We start from the raw sequence: 21,642 nt of genomic DNA on the forward strand, positions 1-21,642 counted from the left end.
TGTTAGTGTCAATTGTCAACAAAAAACAAAACAAAGCCTACATAACACTTTTTAAGCCTAGTTAAAATGCTCATCTACAAGTAGCATTCATTGTATAGGAGAAAGTATAGGAATTTAATGTCCTTGATAGTAATGTTTCTTTTAAAAATGTTTTGTTTGCTGTATTTGTTGCATGAAGCCATGTTCTAAATAGGAAATTCTGTATCATTTACAATCTTCTGCACAATGTATTTAATAAATTTATATTAATTTGTTAACTCAACGTACATATGACAATATACATTGGCAATGTTCACCCAACACTCAACTTAATGACTTACTGAAAGGGGGAGGGTGTTCAGTTATTGGGAACTAAAACAGTGAAACTACGGAACCCACTTATCAAAATAAATGTATCAAGAATTCAAAACATGCTGTTTTCTTTGTAGTACAATATAGTGGCTTAAGCTTGTACATGTGCTGGTATAATTTTAGGATTAAGGTAAATGGTAGCGTTGGCAATGACTCCTGAATACCAGAAGCCACCAAAATTTTGCTGAGACAAGTCAATGTTAGCTTTGGGACATTTAGAAACCAAGCAAAGTCTTCTAAAGGCAATATTGTGCAGAAAAAAAAACAGTCCATTTGCCACTGTTACTGTAGTTATGTCATCTATAGCAAGGCAAGGTTTGAATTTCTTGTAGGAAGTTACAGGAAGAAAGTTTAATTTAAAGGCCTGCGATTGGTCTCAAAAATTCATGTCCAGCTCAACGTGTTTTTGTGCTATAGCTCTGTTTCAGCTGCAATTTTACAACAATCACTGTAAAAGCCTTCTTTCCACTCATACTGTAAGAATAACTGAAATGAGACTTAGACCAGATTTGACTCCCTGAGTTCTTCAACTGAGTCTCGTAGCCTTTCCATACAAGCCTGGTCAGCTACGAAGCAATCGTAGGAGGCCATGCACTGAATAAGTCCTGAAACACGTTCTGAGTGGTACTCTGCCCGAAGCATGTCCAAACTGTAGGGTGAAAGTTCCAGTCCGCACTTCTTGACCGTCTCGGTCAGGACGCTGTAGTAGTGAGCGAGGATGTTGTCGATGTGTTGGTGTCGTAGAGTACGGTCTGTGCTCGAGAGGAGAAGGAACGCCAGGTCAGAGGTCGGAGATGCACGGCGTACGCATTGCCAATCCACCAGCATCGCATCTATTGGTACACCAGCATCATTTACCTGTGAGGGGACACAATAGGTTAGACTGGTCTCTATCCTATATATTTTTGCTCATGTCTTCTTCTATGATTGTGGCTTCCAGAGCATTCTGGCACCCTTTCCACATGAAACGTTTTGACCTAATTAACTTCACTAAAACGTTTGTGTTTTTAGGCAAAGTTCATGAGTGTGTACGTGTTCCGATCTGTGACTATGATATAAACATTATAAACTTAACACAAGATAAAGCCTGGATGGATTGTATTGATATTTGGTATGCAAATAGGTCTTGTTGAGCCCCTGAACTGCTTGAGTTTGGGCACCCTATCGGCTCGTTATGGTACTGTAGCAGGAATTTTGGTTTTGATATCTCGTGTTCTGGACAAGCTATGGTCACTATTTTTGATTGGTAGATAGCTGTTGTGCTTGGAAAGAAGTGATGCAAGTTTGCTTGGGTCCCAGTGTCTTTTAATATCGCTGATCTTTCATCATCATATCGGATAGCAAAACAGCATAGTTTACATCACTTTTCTTACAGCACAGCAGTGTACATCACTTAAGCTTTACTGACAGAAAAACAGTACAACACTAATACTTTACTGACAGCAAAGCAGTGTACATCACTCAAGCTTTACCGACAGCAAAGCAGTGTACACAACTTTGCTGGGAGTAAAGCAGTTATTATACATCACTGAAACCAAGCTTTGCTAACTGCACGGCAATGTACATCACTAGCTTTACTGGCAGCACAGCAGTGTATATCAGCTTTGCTGACAGCACAGTATTATACATCACTAGCTTTCCTGACAGATACCTTAAACATGATGTTGTTAGCCCAGCAGTCTCCATGGCACAACACCATAAATGGTCCCTCTTCCTCGCTTCCCAGAATGCCTGGCACACGCTCACCCAGCCTCCTCAGGAGAGACACCAGTTCTGATTGGTCAGGAAAGGCCGTTTCGAACTGGCCCACGCCATCATGAAACGCCTGCGTGATAGCAGATTTTGCAGCCTCTTCCGATGCATCAAAGAGCCAATCAAAACCAGCGGAAGGCAGCTGGCCCCGTTGCATGGCCGAATAGGAGATGGCGTGAAGGTTTGCCAAAGCAGATACAGTCAGCTTTATGTCTTCAAGTCCTAGTCCATCAGAGAACTTCTTGGTGAAGAACCCCTTAGACTGTAGATTCTCCAACACAAGCACAGACTTTCCTGTACTCTTGTCATATGCAGCATGGTAGCACCTGGGGACTGGTAGTGGTACTGCAGCATCTTCCTCTTCACCTAACCTCATAACCTTTGACCCTACACCCTCTGACCTTTCAACTTCTGACCTGAGAGCTGGCACTATCAGGTTATAGTAGTTGACCTCTATACTGTCAAATCGCAGGTCGTGAACAAGTTCGCGTACAGCTGGATCATCCGTGGACATCTTAACCATCAGGTTGGTTGTCAAGGGTGTGTCGCCGACTGTTCCCGTGGCAACCAATGCGATCCGGTTGCTAAGGAACCCTTGCCCTGGGCCCACAGTACCTTGACTGTCCATGCTCGTGACAACAACTTGTGCATCTTCAGTGATTCCTTGGTTGGAAAAATACCTGCTTAGAACCTCCTGTACCCAGGGCACAGTAATGTTCTCTTTGGAGGATGGGATTTCCATGAAAGACATGTTTTCCTTTTTTTTCAATCACCTGAAAGCAGAAGAAACTACTTTACACATGATCTTGACCTTCGGCATTGACCATGATGCAAAACGACTATGCATGGTACTCAGAAATGTGAAGCCCCCAAACACACACACACACACATTAACGTTAAGGCTTTAAGCATCTACGCGAAAAAGAACCCAACACACTCATCGATAAAATGGTGGTGATCCGAAGTGCCATGCTAAAACGCGAACTGTGACCTGAAGCAAATTCTTTCACTAAATGGTCTATCAGATTTCCAAAAAGCATATAATAGACCTCAATACAAGACTAGCTCGAAATACCACCTGCAGATTACCTTGTAATACTATGTACAACGATAGCTAATTGCCTTAATACAATAATAGTCGGATTTTTTTGCGAAGATTTTGATGTTCGCTTCGAAATTTGTTTAGCCAATTATTTACAAACATCAGTGAGACCCGGTATACTATTTTTTGATTGTATGTAAAGCAGTATAGATTCTAAAACACCGACCGTACCTGAAGTCAGCCAACTTGTAAGCTTCCGCCTTAGCACCTGATTCGCTGGAGGCCAAAGGTCAATGTCCTCATGTGACCCGAGAGCCATGTCCCAAGCTGACCCGGTGTAACAGCCCAGACTAGACCCCGCTCAAAATATACCCGGATATTACTCAAATGTTTTGTAGACACTGTTCAAGTACATACCGGTAACTTGTGTAATCCCTCGGTCTATTGGAGGTGGAGAATCTCAAGAAACTTCAAACCATAACTAGAGTTCGGCGACTTCATACCGCCATGAATTATTTAGAGCTTTTGTAAATTTAATGCAAATGACTTACACATTTACATGATTTATGCATGGTGATGTTCATCATTGACTAACCTACACATGTCAAAAGTATAAAGTTCCCATCATTAATCATTAAGCGGTTTTGCAATTTTTGTATATATATATGTATTATGTCAATAAGTTCTTCATTTGCACATTTGGTATCTATTGGTATGTGCCACCTATCATGATATACATGTGTTGCATTTATTGAAGTCCAGTTATTGAAAACAATGGAATTATGCAATTTCCTCATTAAGTATGCAAATTAAGTCACATGTGCATAAAACGTATATTAGTATGAACATCTTAACCTAAGCCACATGCATGCCTAAAATCAGAACAATCAGTCGTTCGTTTCTGCAGTTATCCTCTTTGGAGTGTCTTGACAAAACACCCCTGCAGTTTCAAAATTTAATGCTAGGGGGCTGAAACTTGCCCCACCTTGTCATGACGCTGAAAGCTATCTACCACTCAAATTTCAAGACTATATCCGGGACAAAAAGTACATTGCTATGATAGAATATTCTAATTAATTATGCAAATGTATCCTATTTTGCATTATTATTCTTGAGTTACGCCTATTAAGTTTAGACAAAAAAGCCCCTACTATCCCAAAACTTTCCCAAACTATCCCCAAACTATCTCAAGACTATATCCGGGACAAGAAGTACATTGAAAAAATTGCTATGATAGAATATTCTAATTAATTATGCAAATGTATTCCTATTTTGCATTATTAGTATTTTATCTTGTACAACTAATGAACATCCGCTGTTCCCTTCTTGAGTTATGCCCTTTAGAAGTTTTGACAAAAATGACCCTGCTATCCGAAAACTTGCCGCTAGGGGGACCAATCTTATGTCACTTCTTCCTGAGCACAAGGGCTATCTAACACCCAAAAATCGTGACCATAGCATGTTCAGAACATAGGATAACAGAACCGGAAGTTGCGCTGCAGTACCAAGAAAAGCCGCTAGAGGACCCCAAATCTAATCATTTTCAGCTTTCATCACACCCCACCAACACACCATGAAATCAATCCACCCAAGCGTTCTTGAGTTATCTTGTACACAGTCAGTCAGACACACACACAATTTTAGCACAATTTCACCATGATGAGGGTCTGTGAGAAACGTACAACGTTATAGCGTCCTCATTACCTTTGCCAGAATGGCTAAGGTTATGTTTTAGGCTTGTGAGTCTGTCTGTCTGTCTGTTAACAGCATAACTCAAGAAGTCTTGGATGGATCCCGATAATATTTGGTAGGTGGGTAGGGGTCGGGAAAACGAAGGTCAAGTTCGATAATGGGCCCCCTAGCGGCTTGCTAAGGTACTGCAGCAGAACCTCAATTTTTGATATCTCTTGTTCTGGACATGCTGTGATCATGATTTTTGACTGGTAGATAGCCCTTGAGGCAGAGAGTAAGTGCTGTGAGTTTGGGCCCCCTAGCGGCTTTTTTGGAACTGCAGGCGCCGGTTTCCTTTCAAACTTTGGATGAGAATAACTCTACAACGTGTTGACGGATCGTCATGATTTTTGGTATGTAGATAGAATGAGTGATGACTTACATAATGGTATACTAGTTATGCAAATCAGCAGCTAATTTGCATAATTAATGAGGCAAAATTATAAATCCACTACATTCCATGATAGGACTTTCAAACTTGTCACATATGTAGCTGGGAAGGAGAGAAATGTCGACAGATATCAATTATGCAAATGATGACCTCATTTGCATAATTAATGAGAAAATATGAACATGTTGACGGATCATCATGTTTTTTTGTATGTAGGTAGCGTAAGTGAAGACCTACATAATGAGATAACAATTATGCAAATCAACAGCTAATTTGCATAATTAATGAGGATATTTTATAAATTCACTACATTCCATGATAGGGCTTTAAAACTTGTCACATATGTAGCTGAGAAAAAGAGAAATGTCAATACATATTTATCATGCAAATGATGATCTCATTTGCATAATTAATGAGAAAATATTAACGTGTTGACGGATCGTCATGATTTTCGGCATGTAGATAGCCTAAATCAAGACTTATATAATGTGATACTTATTATGCAAGTTAACAGCTAATTTGCATAATTGATTAGGAAAAGTTCATAAATCCACTGCATTCCATTATAGTACTTTCATCAAAGTTGTCACATACGTAACTGAGAAAGAGGGAAGAGAGTAAGAGGTGTATTTAAAGACTTTGAAAGAGAATAAGTCAAGAATGGATCAAAGGATCATCATGATTTTTGGTATACTGATAGCTTAAGTAATGCTTGATACAATTTGATATCAATTAATTGTAAATTGGGATCTAATTTGCATAATAAATGCCGAAATTTTATAAACCAACTCCAAGCATTTAATTATAAAGAAAATGAAATGAGTAACGCATTTGTCTACAGACATCATTCTACATAACAAACCTGGTTTATTTGGCAAAGGTATGTTTTTCCAAAGTACTTTTAATTCGTTTAAAGAGAACGAATAGGGTCCGCATGGTGGTTCGGACAACGAATTACCCTGAATTCAGAAGAACCCCCTACGTATTACGCTAAATCAAGGAAGGCAATTGCCATAAATTTGGTCACCTGGCTACGAATTACATGTAGATAAAATGGTTTTCCCTACGAATAACCGGGGAAATGAAAATAATAAGGCTGCCTACGCATTATGTAAAAGTGTATGCAGACCCTGATTTTAAGTCATATGAGGCTTAGTGTAAGACGTAAGTCGCCCAATTTTTCTTCTATCGCATTTCAATGGAACCTTCCAAAAGGGGAATCCCCCTTCCCAGACGCCCCCGCCCAACAGGTGAGGTCACACGGGGACTTCCGCTTTCGTGGTAACTCGCGTACAAAGTTGACACGGAGTCCTATACCAGTGAAGATTATCAGTTTTACAGGACCTGGTGTTCTCTTAGTAGATGCCCGATATGTTGAGGGTCTGTGAGAGACTCCGTGAGGCGGACGCGAAGGGCAAGAGGTACGGACTAGCCCGTGCGGAGACAGGCTACCTCCGTGCCCTGGTGGACGCCATAGCTGACATGGACAGGCTTGCGGAAGTGGAGCTTCTCAAAAGTCTGGGCGACGTGAACTTGGAAAAGGGAAGACTCGGGAAGGACGTAGTGAAGTTCAACATGGCCTTGTCGCTTTACATAGCTGCTGTGGTCCGGTGTGACAATCAGGATCAGGGAGAAGGTATAGAACACCGATACGAATACGCGGAGAGGCTTTTACAAGGGGTGTCGTCAAAGGGGTCACAGGGTAAGGAACAGCAAACAAAAGACAGGAAGACGACTACACCTGCAAAGATGGCAGGAAAGTTTCAAGACCTGGACAAGAGACGGGCTGCCGGTGATAACACAGACTCTGTTCTGGTTGGATACGCACAGTTGATGGTAGAAGGAATAGTAAACGACAACAGTATGTTAGAAACAGAAGCGATCAAGAGTCTCGGTGACGTGTACCTGAGGAGAGGAACAGAAACTAGGGACACTAGAAACTTGACCAGAGCTAATGCTCTGTACAACAAGGCACTGGCGCGGTGTCACAACGTACAGGGAACAGTTGCCCTTGTCCACCGCTTACTGTACACCGCAAAAATCAGGCAAGAAATCGTCACAACTAAAACCAAGGTGAGCGATGCAAGCAGCAATGTTTCCCCACATGAAAAATCAAGGCTAATCTAATAATAAAGACAAAGTTAAGATCTGTCTACCATATAGTTTCTTAGAGGAAAATGATAGAAATTCGGAGATGCGTTAGTTCAAGGAACATCACCAGGCATAGATGATGTAAATGTTGAGGTGAATTGCATAAATAAGTGTCAAAACGATCACCAGGGCTGATGGGAAGTTCCACAAAGCGTTATCAACTTTATGTAAATCATAATCACCGGTGACGTACCTGTAACGAACACGGCACAGAGTGGTTTTAAAATGTATTCCCACTGTATGTTAATGACATAGTGTAATTGTGTAATAATATTAGTTTAGGATCGATTGATTGACTCATTGATTGATTCATTCATATCATTGATTCATTCATTCATTCGTTCATTCATTCATTCATTCGTTCATTCGTTCATCTATTTCTAATGAATGACCTGTGTCCCATGTACATGACTTTCTGCCATTCCCAACGCACGCAGCGACAACGAGGCCGGAAGGACCATTTCTTTCCCTTCTCAGCTGCGCCCTCTAGCGACGTCATCAATGACGGCATGGGCCGACGTTACAAGTAGGTACAGGCTGGTGCTTAGTCATAGTTGTTGACATATCCTTAATGTTTTTGTGTATATTGTTATTTTACAACGTTTTTTTTAAAGAAGAAGGTTTTGACGCATTACATGTACCGATACGAATGGATGGGTGCATAGGTGTTTCTCTTAGGTGTGAACCCTTCGCTGAACTCATTTGAATTTCCCATCAGAGAGTCCGTTATATTAGGGCCAGGAGATTATGAATGTTTTGTTGTTTCAGCTCCTACCACAGATACATCCAGACGGCAGACCGTGACTTGGGAAATGGAGACCTGGACGCAGCAGAGCAGAACCTGGCAGCCGCCCTGAAACTTGTTCACGGTCTGTCATTCATACATAAAATCACAATATTTCTTGTTTAACCCTATTCAGACGGGGGGGGGGGGGGCTTTTTGAGGCCTGCGCCGACTTCGATGTCCTATAACGCCAGAACGGCTTACGCTAGAGCCACCAAATTTGGTGAGTTTTTCTAGAATATTGTTGACAACAATTTTACGAAGTTTGACAAATTTTCAATTTTTTCGTGTTGCCATGGCAACCGTTTGTTGACAGGCAGTTTGGCCAAAAATCACTATTTTTTGTTCTAACAGTGTATTTTTCACATTTATTCGCTATATTACTGCTATTTTGTTACATAAATAAAATCTTACATTATTTAGCATATCTTTCATAATTATATATGCATAAATTATGCTAATTTGATGACGTCATCAGCCCAAAAACCAAGATGGCGGACCGTCTAGCCAGATCAACAATAACAAGCTAAGTTTCCCTTAAAATTTGTAACTACCTGGTATTTTTTCATCAAAAACCATCTAAATGAATGAATTTTGTCTATTTCCATTGCCCTTTGTGATTACTTGTTGCAAGAAAGGTATTTTTGAAAATTCAAGGTGGTGGATATGGCGGAGCCCAACTCGTATCTTGGATGTGCATGACGTCATTTTATGACGTCATTTTGACGTCATTGATGTTGCTATTGGCAACACAAGTCTTAATAAACTTTGTTATTCTGTTATCTGCACTTCTTGTTACATTTTTTTAGCATAACTTGAAGTTTTTCTGAGAATACCCCTTTTTCATGGTACCGGCCAATATAATCAAATTGATGACGTCATAATTACGTCATCGTACGTCAACGTAACGTCAAACGTCACATATTTGTCAAATATTATGTTGAAATTATGTCCTGAAAATTTGGTGGCCCTAGGCACCTCGTGTTTGAGTTATAGGACTTAGAAGTGGAGGGCCTCAAAAGCCCCCCCCCCCCCCCCCGGTCCAGGGATGACCAAAAAAGCCCGGTCTGAATAGGATTAATGCAACAATTGCAGCTGAGAACACACTAGAGTTAAAAAAAATAATTTCTATTATGTAAAATTTAGTTTTGTCATATCCTTAAGTGTTGAAATGTTTGAAGTTTTATTATTTGTATATGAATATCCGCCACTTAGAACACAAACATCAGCCTTGAACGTACCGAAGGAGAAAAGTATATAGTCTTGTGGATTGACCAGTCCTGATATCTATTGATCTTCCTACCTACAGATCGCTATAAACCTGACAAAACTAGAGAAGCCGACTGTCTGTGTAGGTTAGGTGACGTCTACGTCGAGCGAGGCAAGCGGACAGGAGAAGGTAGGTCATTCACACAGGCAGCAGCTCTGTATAACGCCTCCATGGCACGGACAGATGGAGACAAACAAAACATGATAACAAAGCTGCAAGAAACAGAACAGCAGTTTCTTCGGAACACCTGTCACACAGACTGTGAGCCGTGTCCGTACAGCAGCGCGATAGAGCACATGAAGGAACTGGACAACATGCGCAACCGTGTAAAATCTCAGCTAGAAATCATTCATGAGGAACACAACCCTTATCAGTATGATGAAGATGATCCCGTCGTGAGAGAAGTAGAGATCAAACGAGCGGAAGCAATCAAGGACTTGTTCAAGAGGATCACAGCTGACAGACAAAAGTTCATCCAAGTACTGACAAATGAATGTATTGTAAATCTCGGACCTCCTCCGTGTAAGCACGCTTTCATCGGGTTGGGCTCACAGGCAACAGAACTGGTCACGCCGTACTCCGACCTGGAGTTCGCCATTCTGATTGAAGAAGGGAAGGATGATGATGATACACGGAGGTACTTCCTAAACCTCACACACTACTTACATCTAAAAGTCATCAACCTTCGGGAAACCATCCTCCCAGCCATGGCCATCCCGTCGCTCAACGACTTCCTCTCGGAAGACCCAGAGAAAGACTGGTTCTTCGACTCCGTCACACCTCGCGGCTTCGCCTTCGACGGCTTCATGCCATGGGCTTCTAAGACCCCTTTTGGAAGAGACAAAACCAGAACCAAAGATTCCGTTAGTCTCGTCCAGACTCCTGATAAGTTAGCGGAATATCAACATCTGCACATCGCCCTGGCGGAAGGCTATCACCTGTCAGACATCCTCAGACGGGTGACCTACTTAGCAGGTGACACACCATCTTTGGTGGACGAGTATACGGACAGAGTTAAAAACGTTGATCGGTCACATTTTCTGACACGGCAGTCAGCAATGCTAACACTGAGGGATAATATTCAGCAACTAGACGACTTGGAACCAACGGGGCAACTTCTGGATGTCAAGAAAGAAATATACCGTTTTCCCAGTGTAGTTGTTGACGTGCTGAGTGTTTGTTCCAGCATTACAATTCCCAGTGTGTGGGGAGTGATAGAGGAATTGCACAAGACACAGCGGATCAGTCAGGAAGATGCCCACCACTTGACTGTACTGATCAGCATCTCGGCGGAGCTGCGGTTAAGAACGTACATCGCTAACGGAGGACAGAAGGACAGACTGTCTCCTCTCACTGAGATGAAACTTCAACTTGATGACCATGACGTAGACGACACTTTGGTTAAGTCAGTATTCTACATAACAGACACAAAAATGCTGTTCAGGTACTACTATACTGCCATTCCGTTAAAAACATGCATTGTTGATACAGTTGCTAAGGAAAGTCAAATGAAAAAGATATTTCAAAACGCAATCTTTGACAACTCATCTCTAACAAGGGCCCGAATTTCACAAGAGCTATTCCACTTAGATACATCCTTACGTCAGTGTGAAGCAGCTCTGAAAGACGCGGGCAGTGATGAGAACAAACAAGTAGAAATACTTTGGCAATTGGGACAGGTATTGCATAAGCGTGGCGACTTTGAGAAAGCCATGGGATACTATAGGCAAGCACTGGAAGTTGGAAATACTGGACATGGAGAAAATTTATTGCATAGAAACATCGCCTCTTTGCTTGAAAATATTGGGACATGTTGGAGTAAACTTGGTGACCAAAATGAAGCCATAATTCATCTCGAACAGTCACTCAAGATGAGTAAAGCCATCTATGGCGAAACAACAGCACATCCCGATATTGCTTTATCACTTAACAACATTGGAAACTGTCTGAGCGACCTTGGCGATAAGAGGAAAGCTCTCGGGTATTACGAACAGTCACTGAAGATGATGAAAGCTATCTTTGGGGAAACAACAGCACATCCCGACATTGCTTCGTCACTTAACAACATTGGAAACCGTTGGAGCGACCTTGGCGATAAAAGGAAAGCTCTCAGGTATCACGAACAGTCACTGAAGATGAAGAAAGCTATCTATGGCGAAACAACAGCACATCCCGACATTGCTTTATCACTTAACAACATTGGGTCTTGTTGGAGCGACCTTGGCGATAGGAGGAAAGCTATCAGGCATTACGAACAGTCACTTAAGATGATGAAATCTATCTATGGCGAAACAACAGAACATCCTGATATTGCTTCATCACTTAACAACATTGGAAACCGTTGGAGCGACCTTGGCGATAAGAGAAAAGCTCTCAGGTATTACGAACAGTCACTGGAGATGATGAAAGCTATCTATGGCGAAACAACAGAACATCCCGATATTGCTTCATCACTTAACAACATTGGAAACCGTTGGAGCGACCTTGGCGATAAGAGAAAAGCTCTCAGTTATTACGAACAGTCACTGAAGATGAGGAAAGCTATCTATGGCGAAACAACAGAACATCCCGATATTGCTTCATCACTTAACAACATTGGGTTGTGTTGGAGCGACCTTGGCGATAAGAGGAAAGCTATCATCTATCACGAACAGTCACTGAAGATGAGGAAAGCTATCTATGGCAAATTAACAGAACATCCCGACATTGCTTCATCACTTAACAACATTGGAAACTGTTGGAGCGACCTTGGCGATAAGAGAAAAGCTCTCAGGTATTACGAACAGTCACTGAAGATGAGGAAAGCTATCTATGGCAAAACAACAGAACATCCCGACATTGCTTCATCACTTAACAACATTGGAAACCGTTGGAGCGACCTTGGCGATAAGAGAAAAGCTCTCAGGTATTACGAACAGTCACTGAAGATGAGGAAAGCTATCTATGGCAAAACAACAGAACATCCCGACATTGCTTCATCACTTAACAACATTGGAAACCGTTGGAGCGACCTTGGCGATAAGAGGAAAGCTCTCAGCTATTATGAACAGTCACTGAAGATGAGGAAAGCTATCTATGGCGAAACGACAGAACATCCCGATATTGCTTCATCACTTAACAACATTGGAGCGTGTTGGGGCGACCTTGGCGATAAGAGGAAAGCTCTCAGGTATTACGAACAGTCACTGGAGATGATGAAAGCTATCTATGGGGAAACAACAGAACATCCCGATATTACTTCATCACTTAACAACATTGGATTGTGCTGGAGTGACCTTGGCGATCAGACAAAAGCTATCAGATATCACGAACACTCACTTAAAATGAAGAAAGCTATCTATGGCAAAACGACAGAACATCCCGACATTGCTTTGTCACTTCACAACATCGGAGTATGTTGGAATGAAATTGGTAATCAGAGTAGAGCTCTTAGTTACTTCGAACAGTCAGTAAAAATCATGAAAGTTATTTATGGGCCGGAACATCCCACCGTTGCAAACATACAGCACAGCATTCGAATATGTAGGAATGCCGTCCGTTAAGTGTAAAGCCGTTAGTTATTGCAAACATCTATCAATATATACTATGGAGACACCATGACACAAAGCCAATTCGTCTTGTATAGGTATATGGAATAATTATGAAGGAAGAAAGTCTTTTAAGGGTTTTGATTGAGCTCTTCACAGCAAGTACATGTGTGAGATGGAAAGACGGTGCAATTGCGCACGCGCGGACAAAGTGCTATGTAATTTCGGGAATTTTTGCTGCAAACTAGATATAACTTTAACAGTAAGCTTAATATTTCGTTCATTTAGAGTGCAAAATGAAATAAAATGCATTATATTTGTAAACTATCCTCATTAATTATGCAAATCATCCCTCTATTGCATCTTGTTCGTCCGTCGGCATCGACGATGACCAATGACATCACATCACGTCATGGTTTGTGAGTCCTGCTGTGGCTGATGAGTCCAATGCGAGCTCTAAAGGTTCTGCCACAGACAGGACACAGGTGGGTTGCTGAAGTAGTAGTAGGTGATGCGGGAACAGCTCTGGACGCTCGCTTTCTAACAGCATCAGCGATTCTGTTCTGTTCGTGAGAAGTGGCGCCACTATTGATGTGGCTTCGCCAGGCAGAGCGGTCAAGGGCTGATGCTTCCGAAGACTGGGTGTCTATGTTGAAGCCCTTTAGAGCGGCTTTAGCGTGTCCTTAAATCGCTTTTTCTGTCCCCCCTGCGTACGCTGGCCTTCTGCAAGCTCACCATAGAGGAGTCTCTTGGGTAGGCGTGTGTCTGGCATTCTTACCATGTGGCCCGCCCATCTCAGTTGGGCTCTCCTTAGCAAGGTGTGGATGCTCCACATGTTGGCTCGGGAGAGAACTTCTGTGTCAGGTATCTTGTCTTGCCATGTGATCTTCATCAACTTTTTCAGACAGTTTATGTGGAAGCGATGAAGTTTTCTGGCATGACGTGCATAGACAGTCCATGTCTCGCAGGCGTAAAGTAGGGTTGGTAGTACAACTGCTTTATACACTTTCAGCTTCGTGGACAGTCTGATGCCTCTCCTCTCCCAGACTGAGGCACGTAGCCGACCGAAGGAGGAACTTGCCAGGGCAATTCTTGCATCTACCTCACTGTCTATGTTGGCAGATCTGGACAGCGTGCTACCAACTTGAAGGTACCTGAACTTTTCAACTGCTTTCAGAGTTTCTCCATTGACAGTGATTACTGGTTCTAGGTAGGGCTTTTGTGGTGCAGGTTGGTACAGGACCTCCGTCTTCTTTGTGCTTATTGTCAGACCAAAGTTGTCTGAGGCAGTGGAGAAGCGGTCCATGCTCTGCTGCATCTTCACCTCTGAGGCAGCATTCAGTGCGCTGTCATCCGCAAAAAGGAAGTCCCGCACTGACGTCTCCTGGACCTTCGTCTTCGCCTTGAGCCTCTGCAGGTTAAAGAGCCTGCCATCAGTCCGGAAGCGTATGTCGTCATCGTCAGCGTAGGCATTTGACAACATGGCTGTAAACATCATGCTGAAGAGCGTGGGCGCGAGAACGCAGCCCTGCTTGAGTCAATTTGTCACTGCAAAAGCGTCGGATGAGTCACCAGCATCTAGCACTCTGGCCTGCATTCCGTCATGGAATTGACGCACCATGCTGATGAATTTGCTAGGGCAGCCATACTTTCCCATAATCTTCCACAATCCCTCTCGATTCACATTGTCGAAAGCTTTTGTCAGATCGACAAATGTTGTGTAAAGATCCCTGTTCTGCTCTTGACACTTCTCTTGAAGCTGCCTCGCAGCAAATATCATGTCAGTTGTTCCTCGTCCTTTACGGAAACCACACTGACTCTCAGGCAGGTGTGCATCCATGTGCTGGATGAGTCGGTCCAGGAGAACTCTAGCAAGAATTTTCCCTGCTATGACGAGTAAGGAATTTCCTCTGTGGTTATCACAGGACTGTCTGTTACCTTTCCTTTTGTAAAGGTGTACAATTGACGCATCTTTAAATTCCTGCGGGATTTCATTCTTCTGCCACTGGGACTGAAATAGCTCTGTAAGTTTCTCCACCAAGACTGGTCCCCCTGCCTTGTATACTTCGGCTGGGATGGAGTCAGAACCCGGTGCTTTGCCGTTTGAGAGACGCTGAATTGCATGATGGACCTCCAGTTCAGTTGGAGGTTCATCCAGAGAGCTATTGACAGGTACTTGAGGCATGTCGTTGATGACATCATCATCAATGGAGGAGGGTTGATTTAAGACCTTTATGAAGTGCTCAGCCCACCTTGCCAGGATTTTATCCTTGTCGGTCAGTAGGGTGGCACCATCTGCGGCTAGCAGTGGTGAAGTTCCAGAACGGGGAGGCCCGTAGATGGCCTTCAGGGCATCGTAGAAGCACTTTGTGTTGTTCTGGTCTGCAAACTTCTGTATCTCGTCTGCCTTGCCACTGAGCCACGAGTCCTGCATTTCCCTCAACTTGGCCTGTAATCTGTTCTTGATGGCATTGTAGACTGCTTTCTTTGCAGCAGACTTGGAGAGCTCTGTATCTTTTACGGAAAGGTCCAGATCCCTGAGCTTGCTGTCAAGGTTGTCACTGAGTGTGCTCCTCACAGAGTCTTGCTTAAGCATGCTAATGTTCAGTCTCTTGTTGGCTGGTTTGCCTTGTGGGCGGCGCTTGGGTTTCACGTGCATGTTGAGCTTTGACCGGATAAGCCTATGATCCGGATCCGTCCAACAATCTGCACCACACATGGACTTTGTCACTCTGACATCCTGAATATCCCTTTTCCTGACAATGACATAATCAATGAGATGCCAATGTTTGCTGCGTGGGTGCATCCAGGACGTCTTATTACGGTTTGGCTGGCGAAAGATTGTATTAGTTATGACAAGGTCATGGGTTGCACAGGTCCTCAGCAGTAGGTGACCATTACTGTTGCTTTTGCCTATACCATGTCTACCAAGGATCCCCTCCCATGTTTGGTAATCTGAGCCAACCCTGGCGTTAAAATCGCCAAGAATAACTAGCTTGTCTTCCTTCGGTACTTCTGTTATGAGAGCCTCTAAGTCTTCATAGAATTTGTCTTTGGTTTCCTCAGAATTAGTCATTGTTGGGGCGTAGGCGCTGATGAAAGTGGCCTGACATTTTCCTGTGACCGGGAACCGAATTGTCATGAGCCTATCATTCACAACTTTGGGTAGGCCTGTGAGCCTGTTGATCAAGTTTGACTTGATGGCAAAGCCCACCCCAGCTTCACGGCGTTCCTCACTACTGCGCCCGCTCCCAAAGAATGTATAGCCGGCTTTGACTTCAGTCAGTTGCCCTTCATTTGCAAACCTAGTCTCACTAAGGGCTGCAATTTGGATATTGTATCTTTCAAGTTCCCTCGCGACTAGTGCTGTACGTCTCTCGGGTCGATCTACCCTGGAGCTGTCCATGAGCGTCCGAACATTCCATGTGCCTATGGTGAGGGGTCTCACCAGCGTTTTCTTCCTTGTGTGCTTACCGCTGTGTTGGGATACCCTCCTGCCACGGCGAGCAGGCCAGGGAAGGTGAAGCAGACTATTTTTAGGGCACCTTTTCTAGCCCCTTCCTCAGGCTATGGAGGTGAGCAGAGTGATCCTAAAGAGGGCTGCTCAGACACCCAGGGGGCTGCCGAGCTCTACTGCTGCTTCGGTCCAGTAGGGAGCGACCATATGGCCTGGGCCGCCTGTGTGGGGGTTTGTGACTACAGCTCCCAGTGCATCCTCACCTGCTGCTTCACCACTCTCCCCTCGCCACAGGACTTGAGATATGTAGGTTTAAGTGCACGTGATGTCTTGACTAGCGCGTGACTTTGATTTAAGTGAGGGAGAGTTGCACTTAGTCGTCAGCCTCACTCTCTCTTCCCGCTTCCCATCCGGTTCCAGTGGCAGGACACGCGTCGAGACGACTGGGGATGAGATGGGCGCAGTGGATGACCAGGACGCTTTCCATGCCTTGCCCTGCTCTTTAGCGCTCCACAGCACTGTGCTGTCCCCGCTTTCCTGCCCGTTGGACCTACATGTAGGTCTCATTCGCACCTTCCACCGAGTCCAGTCTTCGCATGCAGGGATAGGCATTCCCGCCGTCATTCACCGGAGGGTTTACGACCCAACCGGCTACCCTCTACCTGGTTTAGCCCGCCTGCCAAAGCGGTTGCCCGGGGTGTGGCCGCTGCGCATGCTACAGCTTCTAGGAGCCACAGGTGAGAGCTGGGTATCAGATGGGAGCCAAAGCAGGATGAGCTACCCGAACGGGCATGGCAGCCCCCCCTGCAGAGGTACTGACCCTACCTGACACCCCATACACCCCTCTCTATTGCATAATTGGCATTTAATCATGTAAGGCATCTCTGAAGCTATCTACATTCCAAATATCATGAAGATCCGTTAACCCATTCACGAGTTATTCCCCTATAAACGAATAATGCAACTACATACATGCCTGTAGAAAAATTCCTGACATGCCTGCGAGATTTTGGGAATTCTTGCCAAACAGTAGCAAACTATACTATTAGGCTCGCCCATAAGGCGTCATCAAGAACTAATCCTTAAATTGTAAATTGTTCTGTCAAATGTCATCAAGCGCAAAGCGCATTGTTGTGAGCGATGGTAAGGCTATTGAAGAATTGTAAATAACTGGCCGCACACTGGATGTTTGAGGAGCTACATACTTTAATGTCTTGCGTCCAGGATTCTTAGCACCAGAATGAGGTCACAGGACTAGTCTACTTCTAAAATATGGGGGTTGGGGTAGGAGTGATCACATGGTTCACAGTGGGTTCATAACACGCAATTCCAAGTAACTCTACCTCTAGTCAGTCCTAAACACACAAACATACACACACACACACACACACGCACACACACACACACACACACACACACACAATCACACACACACCATCGACCCCCTTACATTTGTGCTGTAGGCTCTGGCCATATGGCGATGATTCCAAAATGTCATGGAGGTAAGGAAAACCCCAGATGGAGAAAATGTAAATGATTCAATACGTCACCACTTCAAAACTAGTAACTACCAAGATGTTATGAAATCACCAAGAAATAATTTTCAATGGTTTAAAGCCTTGTTTTATTTGATGCCCCCCATATAACTGACCCAATAGGAAATGATTATGTTTTTGTTTAGATATAGATTTGAAGCAGAATTCCAAATATCACGCACGATTTCTGTTAAATGATTTTATCCCCTTTAACACCGAATTGTACATGAAAATCGCTAGCAGTGAATCATGGATTAGATATGGCTCAATAATGAAAAAAAGTAGAACTTTGTTAAAAACTATATGCTGTATGAATCTGGTTGTCATATTTACTAAACTGATATTTTGAGGAACCCCAACAGGACATTGGGTGTCTTACTTACAGTTAGTTAATTTCATCTGCTAGTGGTCACTGTTGTGGATTCAAAAATACAGTCTTTAACCAATTATAGCAAAGGTGTAAATTACCTCCTGTTGGTCCTGCTGCTATTCTATTGGTGGGGATTTTGTCCACTATTTGGGCAAACTAAGAGAAATGCCTATCTGGTCTGACCACACCCCCAAACAATGGATATTTCTTAAGATCGGGCTGGGGTCTGGTATCCAGGCTAAACGGTGATGGGAAAGTAGCCTGCCCGCCCATGGCTGGTTTATTAGCGCACGGCGGGAGATTTTTAGGGGGTTGAATTTAAGACCGGGGAGAGAAGCCAAACAGAAGCGGACTGCCGGATACCGCGGGTGTACCTCTATCCCTTTTCACGGGTATGTCACGGCGTTGTTCCCTTCTTGAGTTATCCCTTTTAGAAGTTTAAAAAACTCCCCTGCTATCCCAAAAGTTAGCGCTAGGGGGGGGGGGCAGATTAATGTCACTTTTTCCTGAGCATAAGGGCTATCTAACACCCAAAAATCGCGAACATAGCTTGTTCCGAACACGAGATAGCAAAACCGGAAGTTATGCTGTAGTACCAAGAGAAGTCGCAAGGGGGGGCAACATTTAACCATTTCCAGCTTTCATCTCCCCTACCAACACACCTAGTATAACACCAATCTACCCAAGCGTTCTTGAGTTAACTTGTTTACACACACACACACACACACACACACACACACACACACACACACACACACACACACACACACACAACGCAAGTGGAAATATAACCTCCATGACATTCCATGGTAGCAAATACACTTTCAATCATATTAAACGACATTGAAATGCAATTTTCTTTTAGCTTGTCATTCATACAATACAGCTAAAAGCTTGTGAAGGTGTAGAAGTGTGCCAATGTTTATTCCATACATCCGTTTCTTAGCTCAATTTCACCATGATGAGGGTCTGTGAGAAACGTATCACGTTTTAGCGTCCTAATTTTCCAAAGTACGGACTAGCCCGTGCGGAGACAGGCTACCTCCGTGCCCTGGTGGACGCTATAGCTGACATGGACAGGCTGGCGGAAGTGGAGCTGCTCAAAAGCCTGGGCGACGTGAACTTGGAAAAGGGAAGACTCGGGAAGGACGTAGGGACGTTCAACATGGCCTTGGAGATTTACATAGCTGCTGTGGTCCGGTGTCACAATAGGGATCAGGGAGAAGGTATAGAACACCGATACGAATACGCGGAGAGGCTTTTACAAGAGGTGTCGTCAAAGGGGTCACAGGATAAGGAACAACAAACAGAAGACAGGAAGACGACTACACCTGCAAAGGTGGCGGAGAAGTTTCAAAACCTGGACAAGAGACGGGCTGCCGGTGGTAACACAGACTCTGTGCTGGTTGGATACGCACAGTTAATGGTTGAAGGAATAGTAAACGACAACAGTATGTTAGAAACAGAAGCGATCAAGAGTCTCGGTGACGTGTACATTTGGAGAGGAACAGAAACTAGGGACACTAGAAACTTGACCAGAGCTTCTGCTCTGTACAACAAGGCACTGGCGCGGTGTCACAACGCACAGGGAACAGTTGCCCTTGTCCACCGCTTACTGTACACCGCAAATATCAGGCAAGAAATCGTCACAACTATAACCAAGGTGAGCGATGCAAGTAGCAATGTTTCACCACATGAAAAATCAAGGCGAGCTATCTAAGAATAAAGACAAAGTTTGCGTCTGTCTACCATCTAGTTTCTTAGAGGGAAATGATAGAAATTCTGAGATGCGTTAGTTCGAGGTGAACATCACCAGGCATATATGATGTAAATGTTGAGGTGAATTACATAAATAAACGGTCACTGATGGTAAGTTCAACAAAGCGCTAACAACTTTATATAAATCACCGGCGACGTACCTGTGACAAACACAGCACAGACTGGTTTCCAACTTTATTCCCACTGCATTTTAATGACCTTGTGTAATCGTGTAATAATCTTAGTTTAGGATTGATTCATTCATTTGTGCATTCATTCATTTAATGATTTATTCATTCATTCATTCATTTATTTATTTATTTCATTTTAATTCATTAATCAATTAGTTCATTCATTCATCTATTTCTAATGAATAACCTGTGTTCCATGTTCATGACGTCCTGCCATTCCCAACTGCTGCAGCGACAAGGCCGGAAGGACCACTTCTTTCCCTTCTCAGCTGCGCCCTCTGGCGACGTCATCAACGATGGCATGGGCCGACGTTACAAGTAGGTACAAGGAAGGCTGGTGCTTACTCATTGTTTTTGACATTTTCTTAATGTTTTTGGCGACGCCTCATGGGCGAGCCTAATAGTATAGTGAGTGACTGTTTGCAAAGAATTCCAAAAACTGTACAGGAATGTCAGGAATGCAAAAGTCCGCGCGTGCGTAGTTGCATCATGCCGGACTGAACCATTACCTCCACGGGTAAGCTTTTCAGTCACAGGGCACATACCGGTATAGGCATATACGTGTGCACAGCAGTGTTAGTTTTCTGAATTCAAAATTGAGGAAAGCCTAGGACTTCAGACGTACCGGAGATAAATAAATAATAAATAAATAATAAACAAATAATAAATAAATAATAAATAAATAAATAGTAAATAAATAATAAATAATAAATAATAAATAATAAATAATAAATAATAAATAATAAATAATACAAAACAAATAGAGTCCATTCCAAGACACCATGCGGATGTTTGTTACCATTGTTTAGAATTGATTTTAAAGTTTTGTAATTATATGTCTAGGACATTTGATACTTCAGAAATATTTTTAACACTGTTTCAACTTTATAAATATTTCCCTGGTCCTGTAAAACTTTGGAAATATTCATGGTGTGGAATTGGATACTTCTAATGGTTTCTAAATAATGATAACAGCATTCTACCATTATTTACAATTTTCTACCATTTTCTACCATTTTTGTAAATTGTTCGGTGGGCTGGGAAGATAGCAATTCACATATCCTTGCAAAGTATGGTTGGGTGCCATGCATCAATGGCCCACCACAAAGGACCCACCAGTGCCCAGCAGTGAAATCTAAAAATATACAGATGCAACAATAGGGCTTACTTTTATGGGGGCAATAAAATAATTTTACCATTTGGCCAGGTTTACAATTTTTTGTAAATATTTGTAAATGTGAAATAATCACAGAGAGGTTTCACAATTATTCTAAATGAATTTTGTACAGTTACTTTCAAAATGTTTCTAAAATATTTAAAGAAATTCTCAGT

At 43.1% G+C, this 21,642-nt stretch overlaps 2 protein-coding genes across 2 annotated transcripts; both read right to left on the reverse strand.

Moving 5' to 3' along the window:
• Nucleotides 1-827: 827 nt before the first annotated feature.
• LOC118427285 lies at nucleotides 828-3,413 on the reverse strand. Its single transcript, XM_035836982.1, has 3 exons — nucleotides 3,377-3,413; nucleotides 2,003-2,876; nucleotides 828-1,209 (listed from the first exon to the last, which is right to left on the reverse strand). The coding sequence occupies exons 2-3, from the start codon at nucleotides 2,852-2,854 to the stop codon at nucleotides 850-852; spliced, it is 1,212 nt and encodes a 403-aa protein (XP_035692875.1). The 5' UTR covers nucleotides 2,855-2,876; nucleotides 3,377-3,413; the 3' UTR covers nucleotides 828-849.
• An 11,123-nt stretch (nucleotides 3,414-14,536) lies between these two features.
• LOC118427066 lies at nucleotides 14,537-15,658 on the reverse strand. The gene has a single exon (XM_035836704.1). It carries the CDS (start codon nucleotides 15,656-15,658, stop codon nucleotides 14,537-14,539), a length of 1,122 nt encoding a protein of 373 aa, XP_035692597.1.
• Nucleotides 15,659-21,642: the final 5,984 nt, after the last annotated feature.

The sequence above is a fragment of the Branchiostoma floridae genome, chromosome 12 (genome assembly GCF_000003815.2).
Source record: "Branchiostoma floridae strain S238N-H82 chromosome 12, Bfl_VNyyK, whole genome shotgun sequence".
Taxonomy (NCBI): domain Eukaryota; kingdom Metazoa; phylum Chordata; class Leptocardii; order Amphioxiformes; family Branchiostomatidae; genus Branchiostoma; species Branchiostoma floridae.

What these genes read in the sequence shown, in the direction of transcription:
- LOC118427285 (XM_035836982.1), bottom strand. Translation starts at nt 2,854, where the DNA reads ATGTCTTTCATGGAAATCCCATCCTCCAAAGAGAACATTACTGTGCCC. An exon ending in CTAACAACATCATGTTTAAG is followed by an intron (nt 1,210 to 2,002) that starts GTATCTGTCAGG and finishes GTCCCCTCACAG; the next exon opens with GTAAATGATGCTGGTGTACC.
- LOC118427066 (XM_035836704.1), bottom strand. Translation starts at nt 15,658, where the DNA reads ATGCACGTGAAACCCAAGCGCCGCCCACAAGGCAAACCAGCCAACAAG.